At 42.7% G+C, this 27225-nt stretch overlaps 2 protein-coding genes across 5 annotated transcripts in view; both read right to left on the reverse strand.

Annotated features, from left to right (window-relative positions):
* Nucleotides 1-359: 359 nt before the first annotated feature.
* LRRC43 (leucine rich repeat containing 43) lies at nt 360-3934 on the reverse strand. Its single transcript, XM_042805677.1, has 7 exons — nt 3736-3934; nt 3339-3449; nt 3068-3207; nt 2225-2463; nt 1293-1471; nt 811-934; nt 360-601 (listed from the first exon to the last, which is right to left on the reverse strand). The coding sequence occupies exons 1-7, from the start codon at nt 3925-3927 to the stop codon at nt 363-365; spliced, it is 1224 nt and encodes a 407-aa protein (XP_042661611.1). The 5' UTR covers nt 3928-3934; the 3' UTR covers nt 360-362.
* Nucleotides 3935-14507: 10573 nt separating this feature from the next.
* Nucleotides 14508-27225, reverse strand: part of LOC104360338 (MLX interacting protein) — a 58556-nt gene continuing 45838 nt past the window's right edge. For 3 of the 4 annotated variants that reach the window (XM_042805092.1, XM_042805091.1, XM_033008117.2), the window contains 5 exons: nt 25586-25684; nt 23737-23864; nt 22574-22697; nt 20675-20804; nt 14508-19982 (listed from right to left, as the gene is read on the reverse strand). In XM_042805092.1, coding sequence (XP_042661026.1) covers nt 19861-19982; nt 20675-20804; nt 22574-22697; nt 23737-23864; nt 25586-25684 — 603 coding nt within the window. In that variant the 3' untranslated portion in view covers nt 14508-19860. Of the gene's footprint in view, nt 19983-20674; nt 20805-22573; nt 22698-23736; nt 23865-25585; nt 25685-27225 lie in introns of those variants that run through there. The other variant, XR_006166723.1, reaches the window with a different exon arrangement.

Below are 27225 nucleotides of genomic sequence, written 5' to 3' on the forward strand. Positions count from 1 at the left end.
CCCCAACCAAGCCCCTTGCCTACCACTGCCTCCAGACCGAGATGTAAAACCGCTGCTGCCTTCCTCCCATAGCAAGGGGGAACTTTGTCAAGAGGTCTGGGATGGAGGAAAGCTTCTCTGACACACCAAACTGGCCCAGAAGAAGGGTCCTCATTCCCCCATCATTATTTTTGCAACTCATATGGTCTTTGGGCATTGTTCTCTCCCAGCATCCTACCTTGGCACGGTCTTTCTGCAGCGGCTGTCTCACCTTCTTCTTAGTGACTGCATTTTCTTCTGGGTCAGCATGGACAGGCCACGAGAGCACCTGCCCAGAGAGAGGAGCTGCAGGGGCTGGGACACCTGAGGATGCAGGTCCAGGATCACCAGCATCCCAGGCTGCCTCCCAGAGGGAAAACAATACCACTGCTGGGCCTCTTGGCAGCTCTTTCCTCTTTCATGCAGCTCTGCCACACACTCACCTTCTCCTCTGTGACCGAGACAGTTGTTCCAGACATCAGGTAGGACTTCAGTCCCACTAAGTCCTTGACAGTGTGCTCCTTCCTGTAGCTGCAGTTGATGGTGTCTGCCCAGGGCTTTCCAGGGGTGACAAACACTTTTGCTGTATAGGGACACAAAAAAAGCTCTAAGGTGAGAGCTCTCCTTCCGGAGGACAGGAAGGACTCCTGGGACATGAGCAGTGCCAATTCATTATCCATCCGTCTCAGCTGCAACCAACGCTGCGAGGGATGTCCTGATGCCACCACATGCCAGGAAGAGCCATAAACCTGCCCTGAGCAGCATGGCAGGGGATTTATAATTCCTCATTACCAGAGTGGGCCTTCGGCTTCTCCATGGCTGCAGGCTCCCACTGGCCCTCTACTGCCCTCGTGTCCTGAGCAGAGCTGTCCACATCCAGGGTGGCCACCATGGGACTCTGATGGATTTTTGTTACCTGGAACAGAGAGGGATCTCTTGGCCAGGGGGAAGAGCTGCCTCTGAAATCCCATTCCCCAGCCCACTCTCATCATGGGGAGAAGAGGCACCAGTGCCAGGGAAGGGGTCTGCTGCAGCCAGCGCGAGGGGGGCTGTGAAGGCACTCCCACGTGCAGGGCAGCGCTGGGCTCCCCGAGAGGGACAGGGAACATGGGCAGCAGGGACTTGTCCTGCCAGATGTGGCCACACATGAATTCCGTCCCCAGTACTGCTGCTGCCTGTGCCAGGTCCATTATAAATGGTCTCGCTCCACAGCCTGGAGGTGAAGTCCCCCCTGCTGTCACCTGCTGCTTTCAGGACCTCAATTAAGCACAAACCTCAGCGCTGCCATCGTTCTCGATCTCATCTCCCTCCGCAAACTCATATGTCACACAGTAGCTGTAGGTAATCACCGGAGCCTCAGAGCCAACCTCCAGCTGCTGAAGAGTGCTGGGATCAGGGACTCCCTTGATCTCCCCAACACTCACAACCACTCGTGCTTCACTCCTGATCAGCTCTAAAAGGAAGACAAGCTGCAGCATGCTCCTTCCAGAGTGAGGAAGGCACAGAGCAAGAGGAAACCTCCAGGACACCGCATCCCACTGCCTGGCATCCCTCCCTGCCACCCTGTGCTAATGCTGTGACAAGTCACTGCCACATGGGGTCACTCCAAAGCCACGCAAACATCTCCTGGCTTGGTTGCTTTGCCTTCCAGGTTAACATTTTAGACTCCGAAGAGCACGTCCAGTGCATAAACTCATTGAGTAGGGGCTGTCAAGAGGGTCTTCCCACCCCCAGGTGTCCTCAGCCCCCTGCTTTTGTCCCAGTTGGGATGTGCCACACTGCAGGGGTGGCATCTCTTTGTGCAGACAGTGCAGCACCCATGTGAGCATCTTCCCCCGTGGAGATGTTCTTCTTTCAGCAGATCAAGACGCAAACGCACTGTCTCAAACCAGACAGTGTCTAGGAAGCAAAGATGGGGGCAGGCCATGATACTGAGGCAGTGATAGGACTAGGCTGTTCTTACAATCTTTGGATCTGACTAAGGCTGAAACTACCTCAATTGTAATTACACTGCTGCAGGGGCCTCTGCCTGTCTCCTCACTTGTACTAGTGGAGTAAAAGGCACAGAGAATCATCTCCATTTGAGGAGAGGCAAGAAGGAAGTCAATACTGGATCCATAGTTTGTCCTGAGGACTCCTAGCTCAACCATGATGAAACCACTTCCTGAATCACACAGGATCAGCATGATCACGTTCAAAGGCTCACCTGACTGCCTCGCCAAACCATGGAACTGGTGCCTCTCGTCAGGCCCTATGTGGATGTCATCGAGGATGGAGAGCTTAGGCAGGCTGTCCACGAGGAAGCCTCTGTAAGTGGGAATGAGAGCCAGTGGGTTCCCCTGGAGCACCAGGACACGGAGCTTCTGCAGACTGGACAGTTGGGAGACCAGGCCCAGCAGATCTGTGAAGTTGTTAAAGCTCAGGTCAAGGGAGACAAGATTTGGCCTAAGGAGAGAACCCAGAAAAGAAGGTTAGGCAAACAGCATCCATCTGAGGATAGAGAACTACTGCCCTGGATCAAAAAAAAAAAGAAACAAAAATTGTGTTTCTCCAGCACAGACTGGGAAATCCAGTGGTACAATCTCAAGAAGTGAATTCCAAATTCCTGAGCCATATGGTCCATTGTCAGTCTTCCCCACAACTCAAAATCATGTTTCTTTAGTATCCATTAACCACCGCACCGCATCATTCAGTGATGCAGCCTAAGCTTTAGATCCTTCCCAGCACAGACTCCCAGGAGGGGCTTTGGGAAGGGCATGGAACAAGGAAGCTTCCCAGGGACATAGGAACTGCAGAGGGCAGGGCGTCAAGGCAGTTCTCCAGGTGATCTCCCCATTCCACACCTTGGCCACAGACCAAGACACCCTCTAAGCATGAGACAGAGGACAGTGAACAGAGATAGAGCGCTCTGCATGAGCATTGGACACAGAGCAAAGAAACAACCCTGCTGAAGGGCCATGATTTCCTAACATGGGCCACCTTGAAGGCTTAAGATCATCCGTTCACATCTGCCCACCTCCCTTTCAGGGAGTTCAGCCTGTGGCGTTACCAGAAATCCGCAGTGAGGTGCTTGTCCTGCAAAGGGCCGCACAGCCTGTTGTATCCCAGCCCCAAGTGCTGCAGCTCTGGAGGAGGCTGAGCACACAGGTCCTGCAGATCAGCCACAGCGTTGCAGCAGAGCTCCAGGACCTGCCCGGGACAGAGGGAACAACAAACGCCCTTTGCAACAAGCCACTGCTGGCAGTCCCTTGAGCTGCACAGCGTTCCCAGGTGGGACCTCCTTCCCCGTGTCCTGCCGTTGCAAGGCACTGCTCACTCACCTTCAGCGCCCGGGGCAGGTTGGCTGAGGTTATCCTGCTGATCTGGTTGGCACTGAGGATGAGCTCCTCCAGCTGCCTTAACTGCAACAGACCCTCATCGACCTCCTCCACCTGCAAAGAGATAGGCTTGGCCAGCGTGTCCCCAAGCCACCTCATGGCCAAGGTGACATGCAGATGTAGTGTTGATTCACATGATGTATGTGTGTGTAACATGGATTAGTGCAACACGCTGGGTGGGGGGAACCAGTAGCTCTACCCCAGCTGCAATAGTGGCACCTGGGAAGACCCTGGGATGGGGAAGGTGTCCTTTTCCCAGGATGTTTTCCTTCCCAACAGGAGGACGTGGCTTCCTGGCTAGGACATGGGTAGCTTTATAGGCACCAGCAGCTGCACTTACTCTTTTGCCAACGATCCGCAGGGACCTGAAGGCCTGGAAGATGTTGGAGCCACAGACGAGCTCAGGCGTCAGCACGGCCATTTCGCGCAGGCGCTGGTCCTGGGGGCTGCAGCCCGGCTGCGGGGCCCAGGGGCTGTGCCGGTCGTTCAGCAGCTCCATCAGTGCCTCGGGGCTCTCCTCACCCAACCACATGGCCTCCTCCTGCCCGTCTGGGGCTGTCCCCAGCCCTGGCTGGCCTCCACAGCAGCTGGTGCATGCAGCAAAGCAGGATTTGTTCTGCAAAAAAGGAGAGGGGAGCAGCAGTGACAGCCTTGCAGACTGTAAACCCCCCACCACGTCCCACAGCTGTGCCCCCCTGGCCCCTCTACCCAGCTGCCACGGCCGCAGGGGAAGTCCCACAGACCCAGGCACCGCAGGTGCTCCCAAAAAGCAGTGGAGACGCTGCAGCAGCCGGGTGCTGCCATCCAGCCCCAGCCTGGCAGGGATTCCCTGTCTCGGAGGCACGTGTCCGTGTCGCTAGGAGATGGCAGGGACGCGGATGCCATGGGGACCGGGGATCAAGCTCTGCAAGCAGGGCCATGGCATGAGCCTGGGATGGCACCGAGCTCCCCAAACTGGGAATAAATCCTTCGTTTTCTGCATCTCCCCCTGGGTTCTGGGGGGCTACTCCACGCCAGGGGAAGGGCAGGCAGCCTCGTGCAGCATTTGCAGGGTGCAGCGTCAGCCCTGTCCCTTGGCCGAGGACCTGTGGCATAGCATTTGTCATTTCACTTATCTACATCCTGAGTGTCACTCAAGTTTCGGGGAGGAAGCAGTCAGGTTCGCAGTTAGCTGTAAAAGCACTGTTCTTCACTTACTGCTGCCACAGCAGCATAAGGCCATCGGAAAACAAAGTTCACAGCTAAAAATACCGGCTCCTACACTTGGAAAAAGTAGATGAGCCCAGGAACAAAAGCCACAGCTCTGTCACAGGTCAGATTCAGGTCTCCGTGCTCTGATGTTTATTTGCTTTTTCCAGTGATAGGTGTTGAGGCAATGGCTACAAATTCCATTTTAGGGAGCCTACGGAGAAGTCTGTATCAGCAAAACTTCACCAAATGAATTGCAGCTGCTTTGTAGCATCTGGCAGTTACGTGGTGGAAAGCTGAACTTCCACTCAGGTTGGGTTTTACAGGACAGATGCTGATCTCCTCCCTTATCAGCTCAGCAGCTATCACAGCTGTGTACAGATTGGAAAGGATGTGCAGAGCATGCACACGCCGAGAGATAGTGGCATACCATGGAGTGGAATAACCAGGCAAACCACTATCCTCAGCTCAGTAGAAAATGAAGTCAAATCTTCTAAAAATCTTTGAAAGAGTCTTACCATTGGTTGAATCGTGTTTCGTGGAAAAGCCAAACTGTAAGAATGCTGCTTCTTTTATTTGTATCGCTGTTACAAATAATTGGGCCCCATTGCCATCAGTGCTGCGCAGAGATGCTCCCTGCTCTAGGACAAAGACCAGCTGCGATTCCTTGTCTGTCCTCCCTGGCCGTACCTGCCTGGGGCAGCTTGAAGGGGACTGGCAGTGCAATCACCCACCTTCCACACATCTTGCAACACACCGTGGGGCACTAACCAGCTGCATCTCTCTGCTTTCTTGGTGTTTCCAAACAAGCAACCCTCCAAGATTATCATTCTACTCCAAAGGAGCCATCTGTACACATCATTGCAGAGATGTTCCTAAAGAACACCCTGCACAAAGAAACATATCTCTCTCTCCATTTTCCCCCCAAATAATCAAAACCTCAAATAAAAGAAGTGTCTGCCACAACTGTCCTTTTCTGGTTGTTCTCTAGCACTCTGCTGTACTGTCTGCTGCCTCACGCTGTAGGCCATGATAATTCATTCTCTTTCTTTGCATTATTTAGCTCCTGGGAACATGGGTCACGCAAGAAGAAATGCATCCCTGTGGGATGGGTGCATTGCTCTGCTTGGCTGTCCGGGGCTCCCTCGCAGCACATGGCAGAACCACGTTCAGTTTGTGCATCTCCATTATTGTGGCATCAGGCAAACAACTGAGGCCAGAAGTTATAGGCTGGTGGGACCAGAGTGCAACATGGTACAGGGGAAACAGCCGTTCCCATTTCAAGCCTTGGGAATCAGTTGAGCCCGGAGAACAGTCCTTGTACCAGTCCCAGGCGTTCCAGAGGAGCTCATGTGCACACCAAGCTTTTTATTTTTAGACGTATTATTTCATGTGGAAAAGAGAACTGATTATTTTTACACCAAGCTATTGCTCCTTGACAGCTTTCTGGTGACTTGACAAACATTCATCTTTTAGTCTATGACTACCTTTCAGGCATATCTTTTATTACAGAGGTGGGAAGCACAAGTGTGTATGTGCCACTTTGCATTTTCACGAAGGTATGGTCATAGGGGTTTCCTCTGCCCTCCTTTCTGTCCTAAAGTATCAGTAGTTCTTCAGGTTGTCTTCTGCTCACAGCCTTGTACTTGTAAATCCTAGGAATGATTTTTCTCTGTTTTGCTGTGTATGAGAATTTCCTGCATTTAGTTACTGGAAATGGAAAATAGCTTCAGGGAAGTTAGAGAGACAGGTGAGAAAGATGGGGAGGTGGGATCCTGGAGATTCTCTGCTGGGTTTCGTGAGGGGGTCACACCTCAGCGACAGGGTCTTACAGACATCCAGCAAAGGGATTTATATGTTGACCTGGAGGTCAGACCTGCCTTGCACACAAGCCCCTCAGCTTTTTCACTCCTCACGTTAGCCCATTCTTACATTGACCGTGCAAGAAAAGGTTGCTGGTTTTGGGCACCAATAACATGTTTGTGTGCTCCAACCATGTTTTTAAAAAAACTAGAGATCTAAAACCTACGTTTCGGAGAGCCCAAGGACTTAGATGGGATGGCTAAGTCAAGAGTCCTGAACTCCTAGTCAGATAGATGATACAGGTCAGCATCCGTGTCAGTTTGAAACTGCACCTAGATCTCAATCAGCGAAGACGCATTTGAACCAACTTTTGATGTAATCTTTCAAAAAAGAAAAAAACCCAAACTATCACCCGCAAAAAAAAACCATGGAGGAGCCACTGACGCAAAACTCCACAGTACTTAAATACAGCTTGGCTGTCCACATCTACAGCACTCCAGGCAACAAACAGCTTGAACACCAACAACCAGCCAGCTGGTGGCTAAGTCAGCTGCTCTCCAAGCCCACCATGAAACGCCGAGCAGGTGGGTGTGACTTAACCTTGCTATGCACTGTAAGGTCACATTGGTTGATGTTCATCACTAGCTCAGCCACTTAACGTCTATACACTTTAGAAATTTAGCATGCTGCACAAAACCAGGAAGTTTTGCAAAGATGATGCAGAGGCTTGAGACTAATCATTGTATTCGTTGTTTTTTGTTTGTTCTTTTTTCTTTCCCCCCCCCTCTTTATTTGAATGCAGAGATCAACAGGTTTGCAATCTTCCTCTTCTGTTCACTGGTTCCTTTGGGCTCCTTGGCACCAACAGCTACCTCAGAAGAAAGTGCATCTACCGCAGGAGAGAGACAGAAGCATTTCACTACCAGAATAAAGCCCTTGGCAGCAGTGATAGAAAAGCAAGCAACTACCTTGTTCAAAAACTACGTAAGTGTACTATTTTGCATTTAATGTGTCTATATCTGTGGAGAAATCTCTTGAATTGTTATAAAACACTGGGAAGACCATCAGAAAAGAAATACTTGGGTTAGAACCTAAAAGAGTCTCTTTTCTGTATTCTATACCAGAAGGAAAGCTTTTACATTGCATTATTTTAGGGCAGAGTTGGAGCATTGTCTAGGGCAGCTAGGGAAAGCTTGGGCAACTTTGCCTCAGCTAACTGCTAGCTGTGGTCTTCCAGACTAAATGCATTGTTCCTTCTTGCTCTCCTGAGTCACGCTGGGCTTGAAGCTGGCATCTTTTTGGAGGAAACTAGTCAGATCACTGGAAACATGGGGAGAATTGCCTTCCTGTTTGGTCTGGTCCTAGCATTAGAGCAGTTAGGAACACTTCTGCTGAAAATCCTGCTCACCCTTTCCTTCCTTGGAGATGGAAAAATGTGCACTGAGCCCAAGTGTCAATGCTTCAGATAAATTTCAGTTCCTGGGAACAGGTTCCCAAGAGTACATTGATAAAAATCAATGTAAACATTTCCCCCAAATTCATTCTTGAAATCAAAACCATCTCTGCTGAAACAGATGAAAATATGCTCAGGCCAAAGCAAATCTCTTGCATGAGTAAATTTTGCCCATATGGCAAAGGAAAACAAACTAAAACACTTAGAAAAGCTGAAAACAAAGGCAAGCAGGGTATTAAGATAGAAAGTACTGCACAATTATAGCCACAGATAGTGTGCGATACCTAAGTGATAAAAGAAATGTAGGTGTTAATGCAGCTAATGAGCAATAACAAAAAAACCCCAAGCATACAAACGGAAAGGCAGGTGTGTACGTGCCTAGACATTCAAACACGAAGTGACTACCAGGAAAGATGTAAACCAAAAGATTAATAATTTCTCTCTCCTCTTCCTCCCCTACAGAATGCGTGTAGCTCTGTGACGCCCAAAACTGCAGGCTGGCTAAATGCTAACTCCCAAGCCAAAGACATGGTGAAGAAAATACCCGAATGCCCAGCTTTTGATGCAGATTGCTGCGTTTTCCACATTCTTCACAACATTTTGCAGAACCTGAGAAGCGATGTAGAATTAATCTGTGGTAAGAATTTAACTCGGTTTGTCGATGCAAATATCAATCAGCTAAGTGTAACACTGATTGAACGAGCTGCGTTTTACACCTGCACCAAGGACCTCCCGCAGACAGATCATAGCCAGGCCCAGAGGATGAAAATGGCAGAGAAGAAGACATACATCTGGCTGGTTTTACAGAAATATGAACAATTCATGCAAAATACGACAAAAATGTATTCTGCAGTAGAAATGTAACATGCCAGGATGAAAAAAATAACTTTAAGATAGTAGAGATTTAGCTGAATGTGACCTACCAGTAGTTATGTGATCAATTTGATGTCAGGAACAACATTGATAATGTACTTGCTATTCTACATATTATAACTGCATCATCTAGTTTAATTTAATATTTAAAGGATGAATGTCTTAAGTTATTGTTTGTATTTATTATAAAACTATTTATACTGTTTTATTTGCAACAGCATATAAAAAGGATGGACTAATGTAAACTGGGGTGATTTAATTAACCAATTATGACATAAATAAGCAAATAGGAAAGTATGATGTCAGTAATTTTAATGTTAGTTACACTTTTATCTTGCAATTATTTTCAAAAGTTGACTGTCAGTAGACTGATTTTGTACTTCTCTCTCTGCTAGTGAATTGTATTTATGAATTCATATAATACATCTATTTTTATAAATTTATTTAAGCAATTATATAGTTTTTATATATTTATTCAGATTTAAAACTTTTATATTTTAATACTGAAAGGGATGAATTATATATTTGCTACTTAGTAGGTGAATGGTTTTCTGTCATTGTATTTGGATAGAACCCGGAATTTAATTAAAGTAAGATTAAATAAAACTAATATTGCTGGATTCTCTTTTTACTATGTAATTATTTTTTACAGTATTTTTGCACTGAAAACCTAATGTTTTATTAAATTGCAAATTTAACTAGTTGTTCCTGGTTCTTACGTTAAAGATATTAGAAATAGCACATATTCTCCTTTCCCATCCATTTTTATTCATAGGCATGAAGAAGTTTTGTTTCTTTTGGTTTCTCATTTAGATCCACCAGCAGGTAAATTGTTTTCTAATCAGCCCCCACTTCTGCAGGTTAAATAATTGCAGCTTCTGTAACACAGCTCCAGAGTCTGGTTTAGATCTGCAAGTTTACACGGTTCACAGCCAACACCAGCTTTGCTGGAAACACTCTGGATTAGCTCAGATACAACCAGCACACCAAAACATGGCTGAGCTAATTTCCTCTCCTGGAGCTGGTAACAGAGCAAAGATGCTCAAATGGTCTAGAAGCAGTAGGACTTGTCATATACTTGTATTTCCTTTATTTCCTATGAACTCCCAATTATCCCAAATAATGGGAACATTAGTAATAATACAACTATTTTAGTCTAAATTACCATATAAAGTTCAAGCCAGCCTAAGCATTAGAATCAGTTCAAAAATTAACATTATTTAGCTATTAAAAACATCAGTTCCAAAAATTAACATTATTTATCTACATAAAAAAAAAAAAAAAAGACTTGAAATGCCCGCTTAAAACACAAGTAAAGGATTATTTCTCTTTCTGCTGCCATCCCCCATGTTCATTTATGGGGGTCCACACCAGCACACAACCCAGGGCAGGGTTGACTTTGCTCAAGAGTCTTCAGATTTGTGCTAGATTTGCAGGGATTAGATTAGGGAATCGCAGCTAGATTGAGCCCCTGCGCCCCAGTGCTCCTTCTCTACGAGGCTGTGAAAAGCACAAGAGGAGCTGGAGCGAGGGATTCTAGTACTGGTTCATTGCCTCCATCCTCATTTCAAATCCCCTCAACGCAAAACACATCAGTGCCCAAGTCACCCTTCTGCTGTGGTGGTTCTTCAAGCCGGTGCCATCAGTGCTGACGCAGCTCTCCTTCCTCCTGCTGCCGGAGAACTGGCCCTGTTGTGCCCAGACTTCTCCAGGAAGAGTGGTATCTTGACATCAGATGAGTCACTGCCAGTCCCCAAAAAGCACCAGTCTGGGGGGTTCCTAGAAAAGCGTTCTAGTTTCCCAAGAGGAACAGAGGGACCAAGCTCCTTGCTGGAGCCAGGGGAAGAATTCCTCCCAAATGGAACCCATTTCAGACACCACTATGGAGACGTCACATAGTGACAGGCAGAAGGGTGCGGACAGATCCGAGACCATTACCCTGGTTTCTGATATTAACACAAGTAGCACAGCTCTTTGTTAGCGTCATACCGGCACACCTTGAATTTAAAGAACATTTTAATAAACTACCTCTTTGACCTGTGTGAGCTCTATGCAAGCACAGTGAGTCCAAAGGTGCGTATTTGCTCAGGTCTTCTGCATCATAAAGTCAACTGCCAGTCCTGGAAATATCAGTGCTAACCCCTGTGGGAAGCAGAGACAAACTGGTGGCTGGGGCACTCTTTCAAATTATTCTGCTTAGTTCCAGGTCTACCAATTTTTCCAGAGTCCAAAAGCCACAATTCCAACCTCATATCTTCAATTTTTAATAGAGAAAGAAGAGCAAATGGCAAAGGATCACTGACTGGGGATGTGCTTATCCCCAAGGCAGAAGCAACATCTGATGACCTTATCAGGTAGGGTCAGCAAACCACTACAAGCAGGAAGATATTTACATCCTGAGGGCTTAGACATCACCATTTCCAATGGTTGACACAAACCGCTTAAACCTTGCTGAACCAGAGGATTATACAAGGCCACTCCCTGTGGTTTTCTCTCTCATGCACATCTTTTCTTTCACCTTCTGAATATGTAAATATCTAAATGAAAGTGTTTTCCTTGGAAACAGATTTCCTCAGAAGTTCAAGCAAGATGTTACAGTGAGTCAGATGGTCTGTCCCAATTCACGTCACGGGAAGAACAACCTGAAAAAAGAAAAGTCCCATGGGGGCAGAGAAGGGTACCACCAGCCCTGCAGACTCAGCTCACCTCATGCACGCGGGATGCACGCTTGAAGTAGGGAGACACGGGCTTACGCAAAACTGTGGCAAGCCACTGTTCTCCTCACATGTGCTTGAAAGGGAATAGTTCTTTGCCACAAGCATTTGGGATGCAGCAAGGTAGATAGGCTGGCTGATACCAGAACATCAAACTTCAAAGGGCTGAGGTCAGAAAGTGATGACCAGAAACCCACCGAGGAGCTGGAATGAGAATGTGAGTGTGTGCCTGGGTAGGCGAGATAGAAACAATGACATCAGTGATAATCTGATGCAAAGAGTGACACAACTGTATCACTAAAGCACTTCCAACATCTGCATTATGCTCATTTCCGCAAGATCCTACAGCAAATAGCCACTGATGTTTTCAGAGTTTATTTAGGATCTGTAGGCAGCCTATGGATGTCTGTCATCTATCCAATACAGCTGGTTCTCTGCCAACCATGGGCAGGTGTAGAGGCTTCTTTGAAAAGCTTTTCCCACTTCTCTGAGAGAATGGGCCAGCTTCAGAAAAGGAAGAGATATTAAACAGTTTAGAGTCACATGTTGGATGACTGAGCTTGGTCTGCAAAGTAAAGAGAAGACTTGAGAGTCAACACTTGCTGTAATGCAGAGGTGGTTGTGTGGCTTCTTTTGCAAGAGATTCCCAGGATCCCTGCTGCCCATGCTCGAGGCAGAGTGCTCAAAAGCTCATCCTGAAGCCCAGAGATTCTCAAAAGATGACCTGAACATTCATAAAGAGAAAGGCTCAGACAAGTCAAGAGAAGTCAGTCCTCCCAACAGGAGAAGGCTGCAAACCCCAGACAGAACAGTGCAAGAACATCTGCAGATCTGTAGCTTTCCTGGTGCAGGATTGTCAGGGATCAGATAAATCTTCCTCAGCTCTGAAGGGCTGGAAGTCAGTGGATGCACCTGCGCCACATGGTGCATCCCTGCTGTCATGATGAGGTGGTCACCAGCAAAGCTTTCTTGACAAGCAGTTCCCCATTTATCCTGATTGAAAATGAAACTGTTGGCTTTCAAGGCCTATGAGGAATTTACAGTTGAGTTGGAGGAGTCACAGAGGGGCTTTGTAAGAAGTGTCAAAAGGACAGGCAGCAGCAGGACTAAGGGACGTGATGAGTCTAATCTTTTGTCAGTTTGTTTCCATTTTTTGTGATGGAAAGGCACTGGAGTTTGTGAAACACACCTTGTTTCGAGATAGGAATATGTTAAACATCCCTCTGGATGACAACATGGACTCTTCTGTGCTTGCATGCGGGAACTTCCCCAAGACCCAACTATTCATTGTCTGCCCACCTCCTGGTGATGAGCATGCTCAGGAGGAGAAAAGGCATAGAAGAGCTCCTGAGGTTAAAATCTAGTGAGCATCACTTCCCACTCTTTTACATATAAAGAGAACCCTAAGTTGTTTGCCCATTGAAATGCCAATTCCCTTGCAGCAGTGATTTCATTTGGCATAATTTCCATAGAGCAGATGTAGGTCCACTTTTAGCACTGTTCAGCGGAATCAGCCACAAAAATAAGCCATTTCAATAACTGTCTTTTGGCATATCAGCTACAGCTATACCACCCTCACTGAAATCACCACAAAATCAGTAGTAAAGAAACAGTGCTCTCCAGCCACAGCTTCCTCCCAAAGAAGCTTGATAGCATCACTGCAGTAACATTGGCATCTGTATGCTTGGTCAAGAGTAAAGTTAGGCTGAAGTGTTGCTTTATCACTGTTTAAATAGTAGTGAAGAAACACTGCCTTCTACCAAAATGCTTTATGTGAGATTAAGCAAAAGATACTTTAAAAATTAAATGCAAACAGAGTAAGAAAACTGTTATACCTTCTTCTGGAACCACAGGCCTGACTCATCAAAAGTTCTCATAAGCTATATTAAGTCAAAGCCACCGATCACAAGGATGAGAGTAACCAGCATCAACTCTTGTGCAATAATTTTAAAATAAAATCCCTCTTTTCACTCATCTATTACCTTTCACTCAGTCACCCAGTGCTGCTTCCACTAGGCAAGGAAATCCAATATACCAAGGAGGTGACAACTGAAGCACAGAGAGCTGAAGTGTCCTACCAGGGAAAAACAAATATCGGTCATTAAAAGCAGAGATGAAATGCTATTTGTTTAATTTTTTTAAATGGTCTTAAACAGCTCAACGCCTAACACTGACATCAATTCCATGGGAATACCGTGTTATCCAATCTCAGTACTGCTCTGTGGAGTCCATTGTCTAAGCAGTGTGTGTCAGACACGAGCCCCAAATCCAAACCTGCAAGAAAATAAAACCATCAGGGCTCAAGGCACTGGTGTAGCCTCTACAGGCTTAAGAGTTTTACCTTTCTTGGAGAAATACCAGGGCTACCTTTGAATTACCAGCCTGTTAGGAGCACATGCAGAAATAAATAGTTGTTTGTCTGCTTAGTTTTGTCAAAAGAGCTTACTCTCACTGTTATGTTTAATATGATTAACAGTAGAGTAAGGGTCTGATCACTTTAGGAACACATCAGAATCTCAATACCTTTGGAAAATTATGTTATACAGAATGTGAAAGAGCAGGCTCACTGTTTGTTTAGGGTGAAGAATCACGTACACTCTGCAGACACCTGGACTTGTGGGGATGGTACTTCAGCCCACCTGGCAATTCCCAGTCTCCAAGATGATTCAGTGAAGGGGAACAGAGTTGACTACAGAGGGTAATTTTCAATTTTTGCTAATCTGGCTGGCATTTATTGTGGTGAGACAGGGAACAAGCCAGCACAGAGCAAATTCAGCCTAATGGCCAATGCATGCGAAAAAGAAATCACTTGTAAGCTCAGAGTGAGTTGATTCTTTCAGTCAAGAAGAGCACTGAGTTTCTTAAAAGGAGTCCAAGCTTCAGAAGCTCAACAGAGGATATAAGCCTTGCAATGAGAAAGGCAAACACACAGATCTCAAAGGTGTAACTTCAGCATTGCTAACAGGGAAATGAGCCCTTGCCACCTGTCAGAGCTGCAAAAAGGATGGCAGATGCTGGTCCAGGAACAACTCCACTTACCATTTCCCACATCCAGTTAGAAAATAAAAGCATTAAAACCAGTTTCTTCCAAAAAATAACCTTTATTGTTTTGGTTGTAAATATAAAAAAATGCATTGCACAATTTAACAGACCTACTGAAAAGTGCTACATATCAACAGCACAACAGAAGTTGTGTCATGCAACAGAACAGGAAACCTAGGCAAAACAAGAGCACGATCTGAAGTCCTCATACCTCCAAGCTTTTTTTTTTGACTTTTTTTTTTTTAACAAGAATGAACTCCATTCACTTAAAACACATTTAAATACAAGGTTAGAAGAAGAAAAAGAGCAATTTATTAATGGTATTGTTAATTAAAAGGCTTGCTCCTAACATTGATATATTTTGATTCAAAACCTTATTCGTGTGGAAAAGTTCAGATATAAAAGCAGTTCAGACAATGGCTAGAAAGTAATTCTATTATAAACCTAAGATGTATTTCTTTGTAACTGAATCAAGTTTTGCGGATCAAGCTACAATTTGGTACTACCACTTCTGCTCCAACACAGTAAATGGGCATGAAATCCAACCAAGAATGAAACAAAAGGAAACTTGAGGCCTTAACCGATGTTGTGGGAACAATACTGGGGCCCTACAAGAGAAAAAAACCCAAACCAAATTATCTCTTCTGAAACTCAAGTGTATAAATTGAGGAGAAGTAATAGGAAAACTCCCATTGTCTCACTTAAAAAACCTCCCAGAAGTCATCAACAGTTGTCCATAGTCCTCTGAGATTGGTATGACTGAATCCCTAAAGCACCTAAACCAGGTATCATCAGCCTTTTGATTTTGGGTGTTTTTCCATGCAACAAAGGTGGAAAGGAACCAAAAAAGAAAGAAAGTAAGTAAATCGTCAAATAGTTAAGAACCCACTCTATTTTCAGCAGTATCTTCTAGTTGGCAACATCAAGACAAGAATTATCCACTCCAGAAACACAGAAAGTAAAATAGCTTTCAAATTATGCTACAAAAGCATTATCTTACTGAATGTTTTTGCAGTGAGCTTCCCTCTCCTGCTCTCAAACTGCTCTTCAGGAGTTTGGGGCTTTAAAAGCAAACAAATCAAAATTTACCTGCCCCTGTCACCTCTACAACACACACATGCATACACACACACACTCTCTCTCTCTCTCTCTCTCAAGGGAATGTAAAAGAACCTGAAGATGCTATTTTTCAATGCAATTTGACAGCCCTTTGTCTTTCAAGCCATTCCAGATTTAGAGATTTAAGCATCTGCATATTTACTGGGTTTCTGTCAAAGTTCTGGTACAATAGTATGTACATGTGTGAGTACGTGCTTGTGCACATGGGAGTGGAGGATGGTGAAGTCAGCAGGAAAGATGCAATTTTTTCCATAGATACACACAATTTTTCATCACCTCAGTTTCAAAGGGACACAGTAATGCCACACAGATAAAAACCTCTTAAAACCCAGGGAAGCCCCACTTTGTCAATTCATTAAATTTTCCACATAGCACTGTATTAGGGGAAGAATGTATGACTTGAGATAAATCAAACGCATACAGGACGTCACGATCTAAGGCACAGATGGAAACATTCTATTAAGTCTCCCTTCAAGGAAGGCTTCCCGAGGAGTCTAGAAAATCATGGAAGAACATGCCAGTCAGGTCAAATGGTATCCATGAAGAAACCTTTGGTTTTTTGCAAAGATCAGACTGTCAAGCTGAAACATGCACTTGTCTCTGTTCCCACTACTCACTGATTCCTTCAATTCTAGTTTGCTCCTGGACTTCCATCACTTATTCCTCCTGCTAACAGGAAGCATCATACAAGCCTAATAACTACAACTACACCAAATAATGCACAAGTTCTCCGGAACCTGTGTTTGGTAGAGGGGCCACATCTACAATGTACTGAAAAATAGAATTCAAGGTCAGAAGGAGCCACTAGACAATCTCAGTTTGACTTATATTTAATCTAGCCACTGCCTTATTGACTGAAATATGTTGGATATGACTGAATATGACTTGTATTCAATTATATGGTGATTCTTTAAAAGTTTAGCACCAATTTACTGAAGACAGATGTGCATCATCTGTAATTCTGTGCAGAGTATAGGCACCATGTGTTTTGTTTGCTTAAGTATACTTTGGTGACACTGAGGAAATTAAACTGCTTAAATTAGGAGAGAAAGTGTTATCAAACTTCTTTTTGAAACAAATATATTATTTAGACTCCTCAATGGGCAAGACAAAGGAGTTAAAATATAAACTAAAGTGAAAAACTATGCAGGAATTAATACATACGTGGTCAATCTCTTTTCACACCAATCCTCAGTACTTCTACTGTGCAGACATGAGACATAATACTGCTTTTTCCTCTTGTGTTTCCAAATGAAGTGAAATCACACCACTCACAAGGTTGACTGATAAAAGAAAAGAATTCTGATTTGCAATAATAGGGTGACAAAAATACACTGAATCACTGCTTCAAAGAGCAGCCACATCATTTCTGGTAATTGCACTACGTGGAAAGTATCTTTTCACTTTTCCTTCCCTCCCTCCTACACTCTTGCCTAAGTAAGCAATCTTTAATTTAATTTTTTTCTCTTTACTATGTTAAGATTTGTAGTCTTCTATTAGAGCCATGAGCTTGTTTATCCACCGCAGGTTATTAAAATAAGCAATTTCCCTCCCACTATAACCAGATCGTGGTGCAATGAGCATGATGTTTCTTCCATACACATCCTGATAAAAACCGCTAATGGACAAAACTTTTAGCAGTTCAGTCACACTACCCCTTCCTATTCCTTTATGGTCCTTTTCAGTTTCCAATCCACACAGTGAGATCTGAGATGTTAGGATTTAAGCTTAGAAGACATCAGACTTCCCTGGGCTTTGAAGGATGCTTATAGTGCACGCTGCTTGTTGAGACAAAACTTTAATGTCATTGATACTGGTAATGGTAAAAATCAAACACAATCACTGCCTGACAAGCAGAAGACCACACTGCAGGGGAGGCATTGCAGAATCTGTTCATCTGAAAAGTACAGCAAAAACACAAGTGGGTCTGTTCTTGGATAATTTGACAACTGATTTCTTTCTATAAAACCGGATACATATTTTTAACATGCAAATACGCATGTAGTTATCTATGCATCTCAATGAGATAACCCTGTAAAGAAAGAACTTGAGGGACGCTCCCCAGCTAATCACAGTGTTAAATGACGTTACTGGAATCAAGTTCACAATCAGTGATAAAAATGGGAGGATTTAAAAAAAAAAAATTACACTTATTCAACACTTTATCCAGATGCATCCCAAAGAATATTGCTTAATCTATTACATTATTATGTACGACAGACCTAGATACAGATCCCCCCCGAAAATCTACTTGCTATTTAATTACTATGACAACCTTTACACACTATTTCAACAAACCATTCCTTAGCTGAGACCTGGATTTTTGTTGGTTCTCTCAGAGGGACACAGGTTTTCAAACGTGCCAGAAACCTCAAATGATACGTCAGATCTACTGTTAAAAAACAAAAAAAGCAAACAAACGAAAAAAAAGAGCATCTCCTCATTTGTCTGCACAGCTACAGAAAGGCATGTTGGTACTTAGATCATGCCAGTTTGTCTTCCTCTTAGGTTCCTTTTCCCCGCAGCAGTCCCCTTCAGCCCCCAATTCCTCAACTCACAGTACCTCTGCTTGGGGAGAGGGCCCGGGGTTTAACTTTTCATGCTTTCTTCTTGCTACAGTCCTGCTCACATATAAGCAAACTCTGCAATGAAAACCATTAGCTGCAAAATCTCAGGACAAAGAAGAAAGAAAAATCCTTGTGCTTAGTCCCACTCCCCAAGCCTAGTGTTTCTTCTTTGGCTCACCAAGTGGAGAAGACTGGTGACAACTGGGGAAAAACTACATCCCATGGAGGAGAAGGTACTGATCCCATTTCAGCATGTGCAATGCCCAAATGTTTTAGCTGCTCCTCTTTTTAGCACTGTGATAGCCTCCTAATCACCTCCAGGCAGCCTGCTTTTGAAACTGGAAATTATCTACACAGGAGAGGTACCAGGCAAATATTACCCACAGTTTGCATAGCTCTTAAGAATCAGAATCAAGTAATGAGTGGAATTACAACGGTCATAGGATCATTCCAGATTACAATCAGCCGGAATGAATATCCCAGTGCTGCCTCAGGATGAACAATCACTGCTGTAATGAGACTAAGTTTATCTGCAGCAGAGCACAGTACTTGCTGAGACTGTCACAGGAAAATGTTACGCAGTATTTGGGGTTTTAAACATATTTTTATATGTTTTATAATTCATGCTGAACATAGCCTTCCCATACAGACCAAAATTAGCTAAGTCCTTCAGGTTTTTCCGATAGAAGGCAAAAAGAAAGCAAAAAAGATGAAGAAGCAAAGAACTGACTACAAGTCCACGTGGTTTGATGGTTACTGAGTTAACAAAAAAAGCCAATTTCTTAACATTACAAACTCAATTATTGTCTCTGAAGCACTACTACATTTATCTATGGATGTGTTTTATATGTGCACATTTTATGAGGAAGGCAGCTGAACTCCACAGTGCAGGAAAACATTTCAGAGATTAAATGGGTATGAAATTCATGTATCTATCCCAATTGCAGAATCTGTGCAATCTAAAACTGCTTTCTTTCACTTTCTGCACATCCTTTTACTCACTTGCAATGGCTATATCAGGAAAAGTACTAAAAATCAGCTACTTTATTTGCTAGAAAATAAAGCATGTCTTGAAACTGATCATATGCAATGATAACACTCATTAAAATAAAAATACACAAAACACAGCCTGAGATTTTAATTCTAGTATTTTTGCCACGAGTTAACGTCATTGACGGATTTTTCTTCTCCTTTGGTTTTTAATATGATCCTGTTTAAAAATTTTTACTATTCAAGTAAAACAAATGGAACTGAATACCAGAGAACAAAATAAAATGCACATTTTGTTTCACAAAATCAAAAGTATTTTTCCCCTTGAAGAGAACATTCCTTGGTGTACAAGATTTACACTTCAGAGAACTTAGTACTTGAAGCTGATTCATAGAAATATCTTTGTTGCATATAGATGCATGCTGCATTGATGGAGATATATTGCTGCCTGCAGGACTCAAACCTGCTAAATTTACCTGAGCTTGGTGTTTTCTCACTTAACGGAGTACAGCACAGCACTGAAGAGGAATCAAAACATTATGACAATGTTGCATCATACTTCCACATATTCTGAAGGCAGAGCCAGATGCCCTGAACAACATCTCAGGTGATGGCGAGAATTCTTTCTAAAGTGCACCAACTGAAAGGAGACTCGCCAGGCTGCTAGACTGGCAGGTTCTCCACCCCTTGTATAAGCAACTCATTGTCTTTGGTTGTTAGGTTTTGCCAGCTGTTTTGTTCATCTTGATAACTGCCTCAGCGGCTTGCTCTGGCAGGCACGACGGATCTGACAGAATTGAGGTGGTTGTACTTAGATGTCGAAGGGTGTTCAGCACCACTGTAAAAAAAAATGTCAGCAAAGTATCAAGAAAAGACATTAGTCTGACTGCAAACAGATCCATGTGGGATAGTGTGCAAGTACTGCAAGGTTGTCACGCATGACAAAATTATGGAAATACTTCTGCAAAACATGCACACCTCCACACACAGCAACAGCAATTAAACAGATGAGCAAGAACTGTGCCCAGGAAACAAGGAATGGAGATCTAGGACTTTAAAAAACCCCACCCATTTCTTCTACAAAAGAGAGTACCACTTGGCAACTGTAACTGTAAATACCTGCTGAGTTGCAAGGAAGAAAGGATCAAGCAATCACGCTCAAACAGAAGGTCATTCCAAAGCTGAATACAAATCTCAGAAGTCTTCCTTCATAATGAGATAAGTCACACTGCCAAATTTACTCCAACTAGAGTGGAGTACTTGAAATTTAAAAGCAGCTTGAGAGTGTTTAAATTCTGGTATCTATATTCAGCAATTTCGTTTTTCTTTTCTGTTCAGTGTTAAGCACGCAACCAAGTGTCTTCACAGTCAAAAGAGGTTCTTATTTTTCCACTGAGATAACAAAAGGAACTGGAAGTTATATTTGGCATGGTGTGCTTTCTTTGTCATCCTCTGACTTTCGAGAAATGGTATGATGTATGGTCTAACTTTCTGTGATATGGAATAACTGCTGGATAGAACTCCACTTACTTGGCCTCAGAACAGGAAGAGAACAGTGCTGATCCAACCAGGCCATTGCAGTTTGATTCAGATCCTTAAAGCTTGTTGTGGAAACCATCCCATTGAAGGACTCAAACAATGGCTTAATAATAATGCTGAACTACAAATCATCAAATGTTAAGGGAGACAACAAAAGAGGAGTTCATGCACCCCCATCATTCTCACTGCGGCTGACAATCAATATAGGTCTAACAATAGGCCTAGAATACCTGGGGGGATTTGCATGCCCTTACAGACTTTTACAGAGTGACTGGAAGAACAACATGGGTATTATTCTACTGATATTCTAATATTCAAGAGTATTCTATTCTTGAGTTATCTCTAGCAGCCCAAGACCAGATTACTCATTTCCCTCCTATATGCAACAGAAATTATGGTATTTTCATATTTGTAATGAAAAAGCCCTCCTCTCTCTTACAGTCATTTCATGAGGAGGAGATTTTTTATTATTATTACTAGCACTCACCCCTGGACCTTGTCAGCTTTTATTGCAAGACACTCTGAAATGTGTTGGCATCCATTAAGGATTCAATCCAGCTGTTAAAAAACTGTTCTGTCACAATTATATCCTGACTTGTAAAGGGAAGTTTGGGAACATTACTTCGCCTAGCAACCTTCTCTTCCACCAACTACAAAAGCCTTTGTCTTTCCCCAAAAACTAAAACAACCCAGCTACCTAAAATTGTATCTTCATCCCTGATAACCTCTGCCAATTTCTAGAAGTGTCTCACTTCCAGATTCTGGAGCTATTTAACATCTTGGAGCAGCACAAAATAAACACACTATCCAATCAGCAAATGTGCAGGATTGTCTTTAAATAACCATTCTCATTGTTATATTAAACACCTCTATTTTCATAATTCACTTAAAATTGTTCCAGAGTTAACAGTAGAATCCAGAGGTTCCACAGTCGCACCAGCTCTAAGTTATCAAAGACTGCATGTGATCTTGCTAAGAATTGTTTCCTGAAAGGATGCTAAAAGGAAGAGTGTTTTTCTGGGGCCAACAGAAACCACGAAACATCAAAAAAGGCACTTTCACATATCAAACTATTAAAAATGCTGTACTTCGGCATGCACAAGAATGCACATATATACTCGTATTATCCAGGTAGTTTGGGGGAAATAACAGCACAGAACATACATACAAAATATGAAGTGCAAATAAATAGCTATATGAACATATTAAGTTTAATAGGAAAAGGAAAGGTTAACACTACTGCTCATTGTTGATTACTAATATCCCTGAACCGATTCAAGCTAACAAAATTTGATCAAAACTAGTTAAGTCTATACAGCACAGCACAAATGCAGCTAACGGTTCACTCAGTTTGTGTCCTTCTATCTTCTGCATTATCATTCGCTTACAAGCACAGCTGCTAGCATTGGACAAGCAAATAGAAACTAAGCTGATTCACTGTTATAACAAATGACAAGCATAAAACTAAAAAAAAAAGAATTTTTTTTTTAAAAACTGCCATTGCAACAGCTTCAGTAACCTTGTAATAGGTTTTTTTTTTTCCCCCAAAAATCTTCGTTATTCTGTTTAGTTTTTCCGAAAGACTACAAGAGCTACAGTTACGGAAGCGGCCCATTAAACATTTCTTGAAGTGTAATAACCCACCGAGAAAACCAGGCCTTTATAACGCATTTTACTTTCAAGTTACCTCCCATACTTGAAGGTGAACAAGTTCTGCCTCACAACAGCCTATAAAGCAAGGATTCATATCCACATACAAGTATTAATGAAAACTGAGGATGCGTTATTTAAATAACTTGGCTTAACGTCACAGCATGGAAACCCAGAGTTCTTAGCTCTAACTATATTAGCACCAAACTTCAAGTTCAGCAGGTTAATACAAAAGGATACAATCCAAAACTTCCAGTTCTGCAGGGTCCTACTTCGCACATATTCATCAAACATCCTCCTCATGTGGTCAAATCCTTGTCGTGTTATGGGAACCCCGGTAGCAGGGAGCTGCTGTTGACAAGAACTGAAAAGAAGATGTTCTGAGGTCAGAATCCCCACCAGAAAAAGGACACACTTCTCTTACAGACTAAATTATAGCAAGAGAAAAGTGCGTATCCCCGGTATCCCTTACCGAGGTGGCTTCCCAGTGCACGACCCCAGAAGAATGTAATTGTTATAGCCAGGAATACATAATGTTTTCTCATCAATTTTGTCTATATTCATGCAGCAAAGCATTTCTCAAGCTGCTACACACTCCTTATTACAAGCAACAAAACTGAAAACAAAGTATAACATAGAACAAAGTAGTTTTTGCCATCCAATTAGAAAAAGGCACATGAGGAGTCAAGGAAAAATTTACGGAGTTACTCCTGAGCAATGTTACAGAAGAAAATGTTACAAAGATGCTTAAGAAACAGATCAATTCAAAATAAGCAGATGTCACGGTACTTTTAAAGAAAAATATTTTGATTTGCTGATTAAGTCTAGCATAATGCCTAAGCCTAACACTTCTGCAGATGGAAGAAAAACCACCGGGGTTCTCAACATGCTTTGCAATAGAACATAACTATCATAAACTCACAGAGGAAACTGAGGCACCAGGAAGGTGAAGTGACTTAATCAGAGTTATGTTCAGCCAGTGGCAAGCTCCTTGATTCCAAGTCCTGTACTCAACCATATTTTTCTATAAAAATTGACTGCATTTGGAAAGAAAACTGCAGCAAAGCCATCATGAAGAGTGTTTGACCACCTAGTGAGCAAAGCTTTATAAAAGCATCATCACTGGCTTCTTCTCAGAATTATTCTAGCTGACCTGATGCATCTTTTCTGATGCTGCCACTGTTGTGCACTCATGCCCAGAGCTTGCTGAAAATCCACATGGTTTGATACCAATGCCCATCCCACAGCAGCTACGCTTTTTGTTTGGGAGTTGGTAGCAACTCTACTTCTGTTCGATACCCATCTGTTGTTTGGCATGACACCTGAGGCAAACATTCCCTACTGTTAGCCAAAGCAACATTCAAGCTGCTCTGCTTCATTACAGAAAGCTCCCCAGATCTCACATGATGGCAGCGTTTAGCTCCTCGATTTCTTCCCGAAGGCGCCTGGTTTCCTCTTGCATCTGTGTTCTTTCCTGCTGTAGTTTAGCGATATATTCTACTGTTTTCTGGAGCGTGATTGCATGGCTGATCTAGACCAAACACAAACATAGAGCTCACTTTCTGGAACAAAGCTAGAGAGATGAAGAGTTTGCCCTTAAGCTGCTGTAACACCCAGAAAAGCACCTTCAGCACTTTTTCTTAAGTTTCCTTCATTGTGTGCAAAAACACACAGATAGGCAGAACAAAACACTTAAGATAATACTGAACTCTTAACTTCTCCAACTCCTGTTTGCACACTAGTACAGAGAAATGTGGTTGCAGTGGTTGTTTTCTTCCACAAAATACATTTTCTCTACTTTACTGAAAGTAGTATTTGAATAATTTAAAATGTTTTATTGCATTACCTATCCTCTTAGAAACATTTACAATTCTTACTTAAGTAATGAAGGAAGTATTACATCTGTTGACAGATTTATAGTGCTGTTAGAAGCATTGTTTGAAGTTGACAATATAGACTATTTAGTTTGCGAAACCTGAAGTTATTAAACAGAAGGTAATATGGTCTAGCTATCACCAACGGAGACAGAAATAATGTCACAGATCCTTTTAAAAATGCTCTTCAGTTTTGAGGAATAAATTAAAAATCTGTACTTGAGAAATAAAATAATCAGACAGTTTACTAAAGCTGATTTTTCAAAACTGATTACCTTTCAAATAGGCTATTCAAATCAGGAAGTGAAATTCTGACAACTAATGGCCTAAATGTATAAAACTATAAAAAATAAGTAAACATATCAACATGCTGCACAATAAGCTTTCATATTTTCCATGTTTCAAAAGGTACTGGTATTTAAAGGACATTTAGAATTTTTTTGTGCAGACAAATCTGTGTTTCAATTATTTTGATTTCAATTTAGTGAACTAAGTTAACTAGTGTAGCCAGAATATGACCTTAATTGGGACAAAGTCATTTTGACTTTCAGAATCACCTGAACTGGCCAGGCTCCTGACTTCTCCTGGGAGACTGAGATCTCATCAGTGTAGGAAGTTTTAGAAATTTCACTGGATGCTTTTGTTCTTCCTTTGGCTCACTGACATGTTTCAACAGTACTTGCAGGCTCAGGAGGTTTCTCTGCCGTGTGCTCGGCTCACCAAACACAGCACAGCTATGGTTAGCATGGCATAAAGCCTAAGCTAACAAGTTGTGTTCACAGTTGGATATATTAGCTCAGGCCAAATGTCAAGGTATGCTAAGCCAGGCCCAGCATCACACCAACAGCACATATCTGGCTTCTGGCTGGCTCATGGTTTAGGCAGAATAAGCTTATGATACTGGCTGGACCATAGCTTTTTCAAGTCTACCTATGGGGACCAGAACCCATCCATAATGGGTGTAAAGAGCCAGTACGTCAGAAGAAAGGTGACATAACAGTAAATGCAAAGCCATCTTATGCTGCAAACATGACAAAAATTTTCATTACTGGGGTCCCAAGAGAAAGAATTGCAAAGATCAGGTTTTTTTTCTTTCCCTGTTGGCTTTAAAGCTGCAGCATCTTATCAGACAAGACTTGTTCAATGTTTGAAGCTGCATCAGAAGAACAACGTCTAAAATATGTAGTGCTTTCACACACTTTTGATTATAAGCCATGGATTTATCACCCTTCCCTTTCCAAGTCCCTCAGTTCAAGTGTCTTTACTGACTGAATGGCATTCTCAGTCAACAGTGAAGAGATTAAATTTATTAACAAGTCTTTTTAGAATGGCTCTTTCTTACATTCCATATTAAACTTAGTGCTGCCAAGTTACTTACCGACTTGGAGTTGGCTGAAATCAAGCTGCTCAGAGTACTGAAACCAATCTTGATATTAAACCTTCGTTTTTGTTCTGAAATATGCTTCATTCTTCGATTCTGTATAAATAAAATTAGCTCAGTCTATGCTGTTCTCCTTTACCGTTTTACTGCTATGACCACCTCAGCTATTCAAATTCAGTGTCATTTCTGATGAATTGTGCCATTTATAGTCTTCCCAGTCAAAGCCACATGACCATAAACTTGCAAATAATGATTCAAGTTATTAAAAAGAAGTGTCCAAAAAATTAATTCAATTCCAAAATTAATTCCAAATTAAATTCAGTTCCAAATCCTGTAGGTTTTCTTCCTAAAGTAAATATTCCTATTTAAAATTGCTGCACAATTTCCTTTTCTGAAGTCAAATTCCAATTTTTGAGGCATGTAATTAGTTAGGATCTTGTTGAAGCCTTTAAGCTGAAAACAGTCCATATCATTTACACTTAATACATACATAATGTCTACTGATATAAACAGGCAGCCTGACAAAAATAAAAAAGAAAAAGAAAAAAAAATCCACAACTCTGGCTTATCCTGAGGATAAAGGCTTTGTCAGGAATTAAAATTTTCACTTGTAGCATTAAAAACTTAGAAGTCATTTCCACCAAAATCCTTGGAAGAAAATGAGGAGTTTGTACTTTGAAAATGCATTCTTGGCAGAACTAGGCTTTTCATGGTAGCTTACCATCACCCCATTTTATAATGGCGGAAAACCATGTAATAAAGCAGTGAAGTGGCTCCCCAAAACCACAGAAAATGCAGGTTTAGGAGCAGCACTGAGATGTCCAGTGCCCTCTATGCTTTGTGAAACCAAAAAACAATGTTACCTAGCAATACAGAACTGTTTAGTCTAACAATACAGAGGAGCAAAAGAACATACATCTAGAGACTGGCAAACAACATTGTTTCTCTCTTGTCTTACAAAAGACTTACTAACAGTACACATCCAAAGCCAATACTGTCAAAGCAGGTGAGTTTAAATGGCTATAAGGCCTAGCTTGTTGCAGTGTCCTGACTTTTAAGAACACTCCTCCATCTAGTGGCCACTTTCCCACCATTGGCACAATTTATTCCTTTGTTTACTTGCTCTCTAGCAGCAAGAACAGGCAGCAAATACTGATTGTGAGCATTTATGCCAAGCAATAACTGCGAACTTCTATGAGGAACTTGCAGCATGCTCAGCAAGGGGTGGTTCTGATTCTCCTCTGCAACAGAACTAGAACTGCGTGCAATCACAAGCTGCAAGTGCTTAAACTTACCTTTCTGCTCTGGGATTAATCAAGCTGACATCAACTCATAGGGTATACAAAGGCAGAGAAGCCAAAAAGGGGTTGGCACTTGCAAAATAGTTAAGTAACACTCCCTTTCACAACAGACTGAATGAGAGGGTTACAGCTGATTGTCCTGCATTGGTGGTTTTCTGTGGGTAAGTTTCTCATACCATCACAGAAAGTGTTCTGACAAGGTCAGCTCATGTATGAGGTACAGCCAGCTTTCGGATGCTATCTCTAGACTGCGGAGTTCTTACCCCAATAATTCCTGAAGTGTTTTACAGCTGTAACTTGTAGCGTCTGTGGAGCTGCTTCTCTGTGGAGCAGCAC

This window comes from Tyto alba, unplaced genomic scaffold (assembly GCF_018691265.1).
Source record: "Tyto alba isolate M040663 unplaced genomic scaffold, T.alba_DEE_v4.0 Super-Scaffold_44, whole genome shotgun sequence".
Lineage (NCBI taxonomy): Eukaryota > Metazoa > Chordata > Aves > Strigiformes > Tytonidae > Tyto > Tyto alba.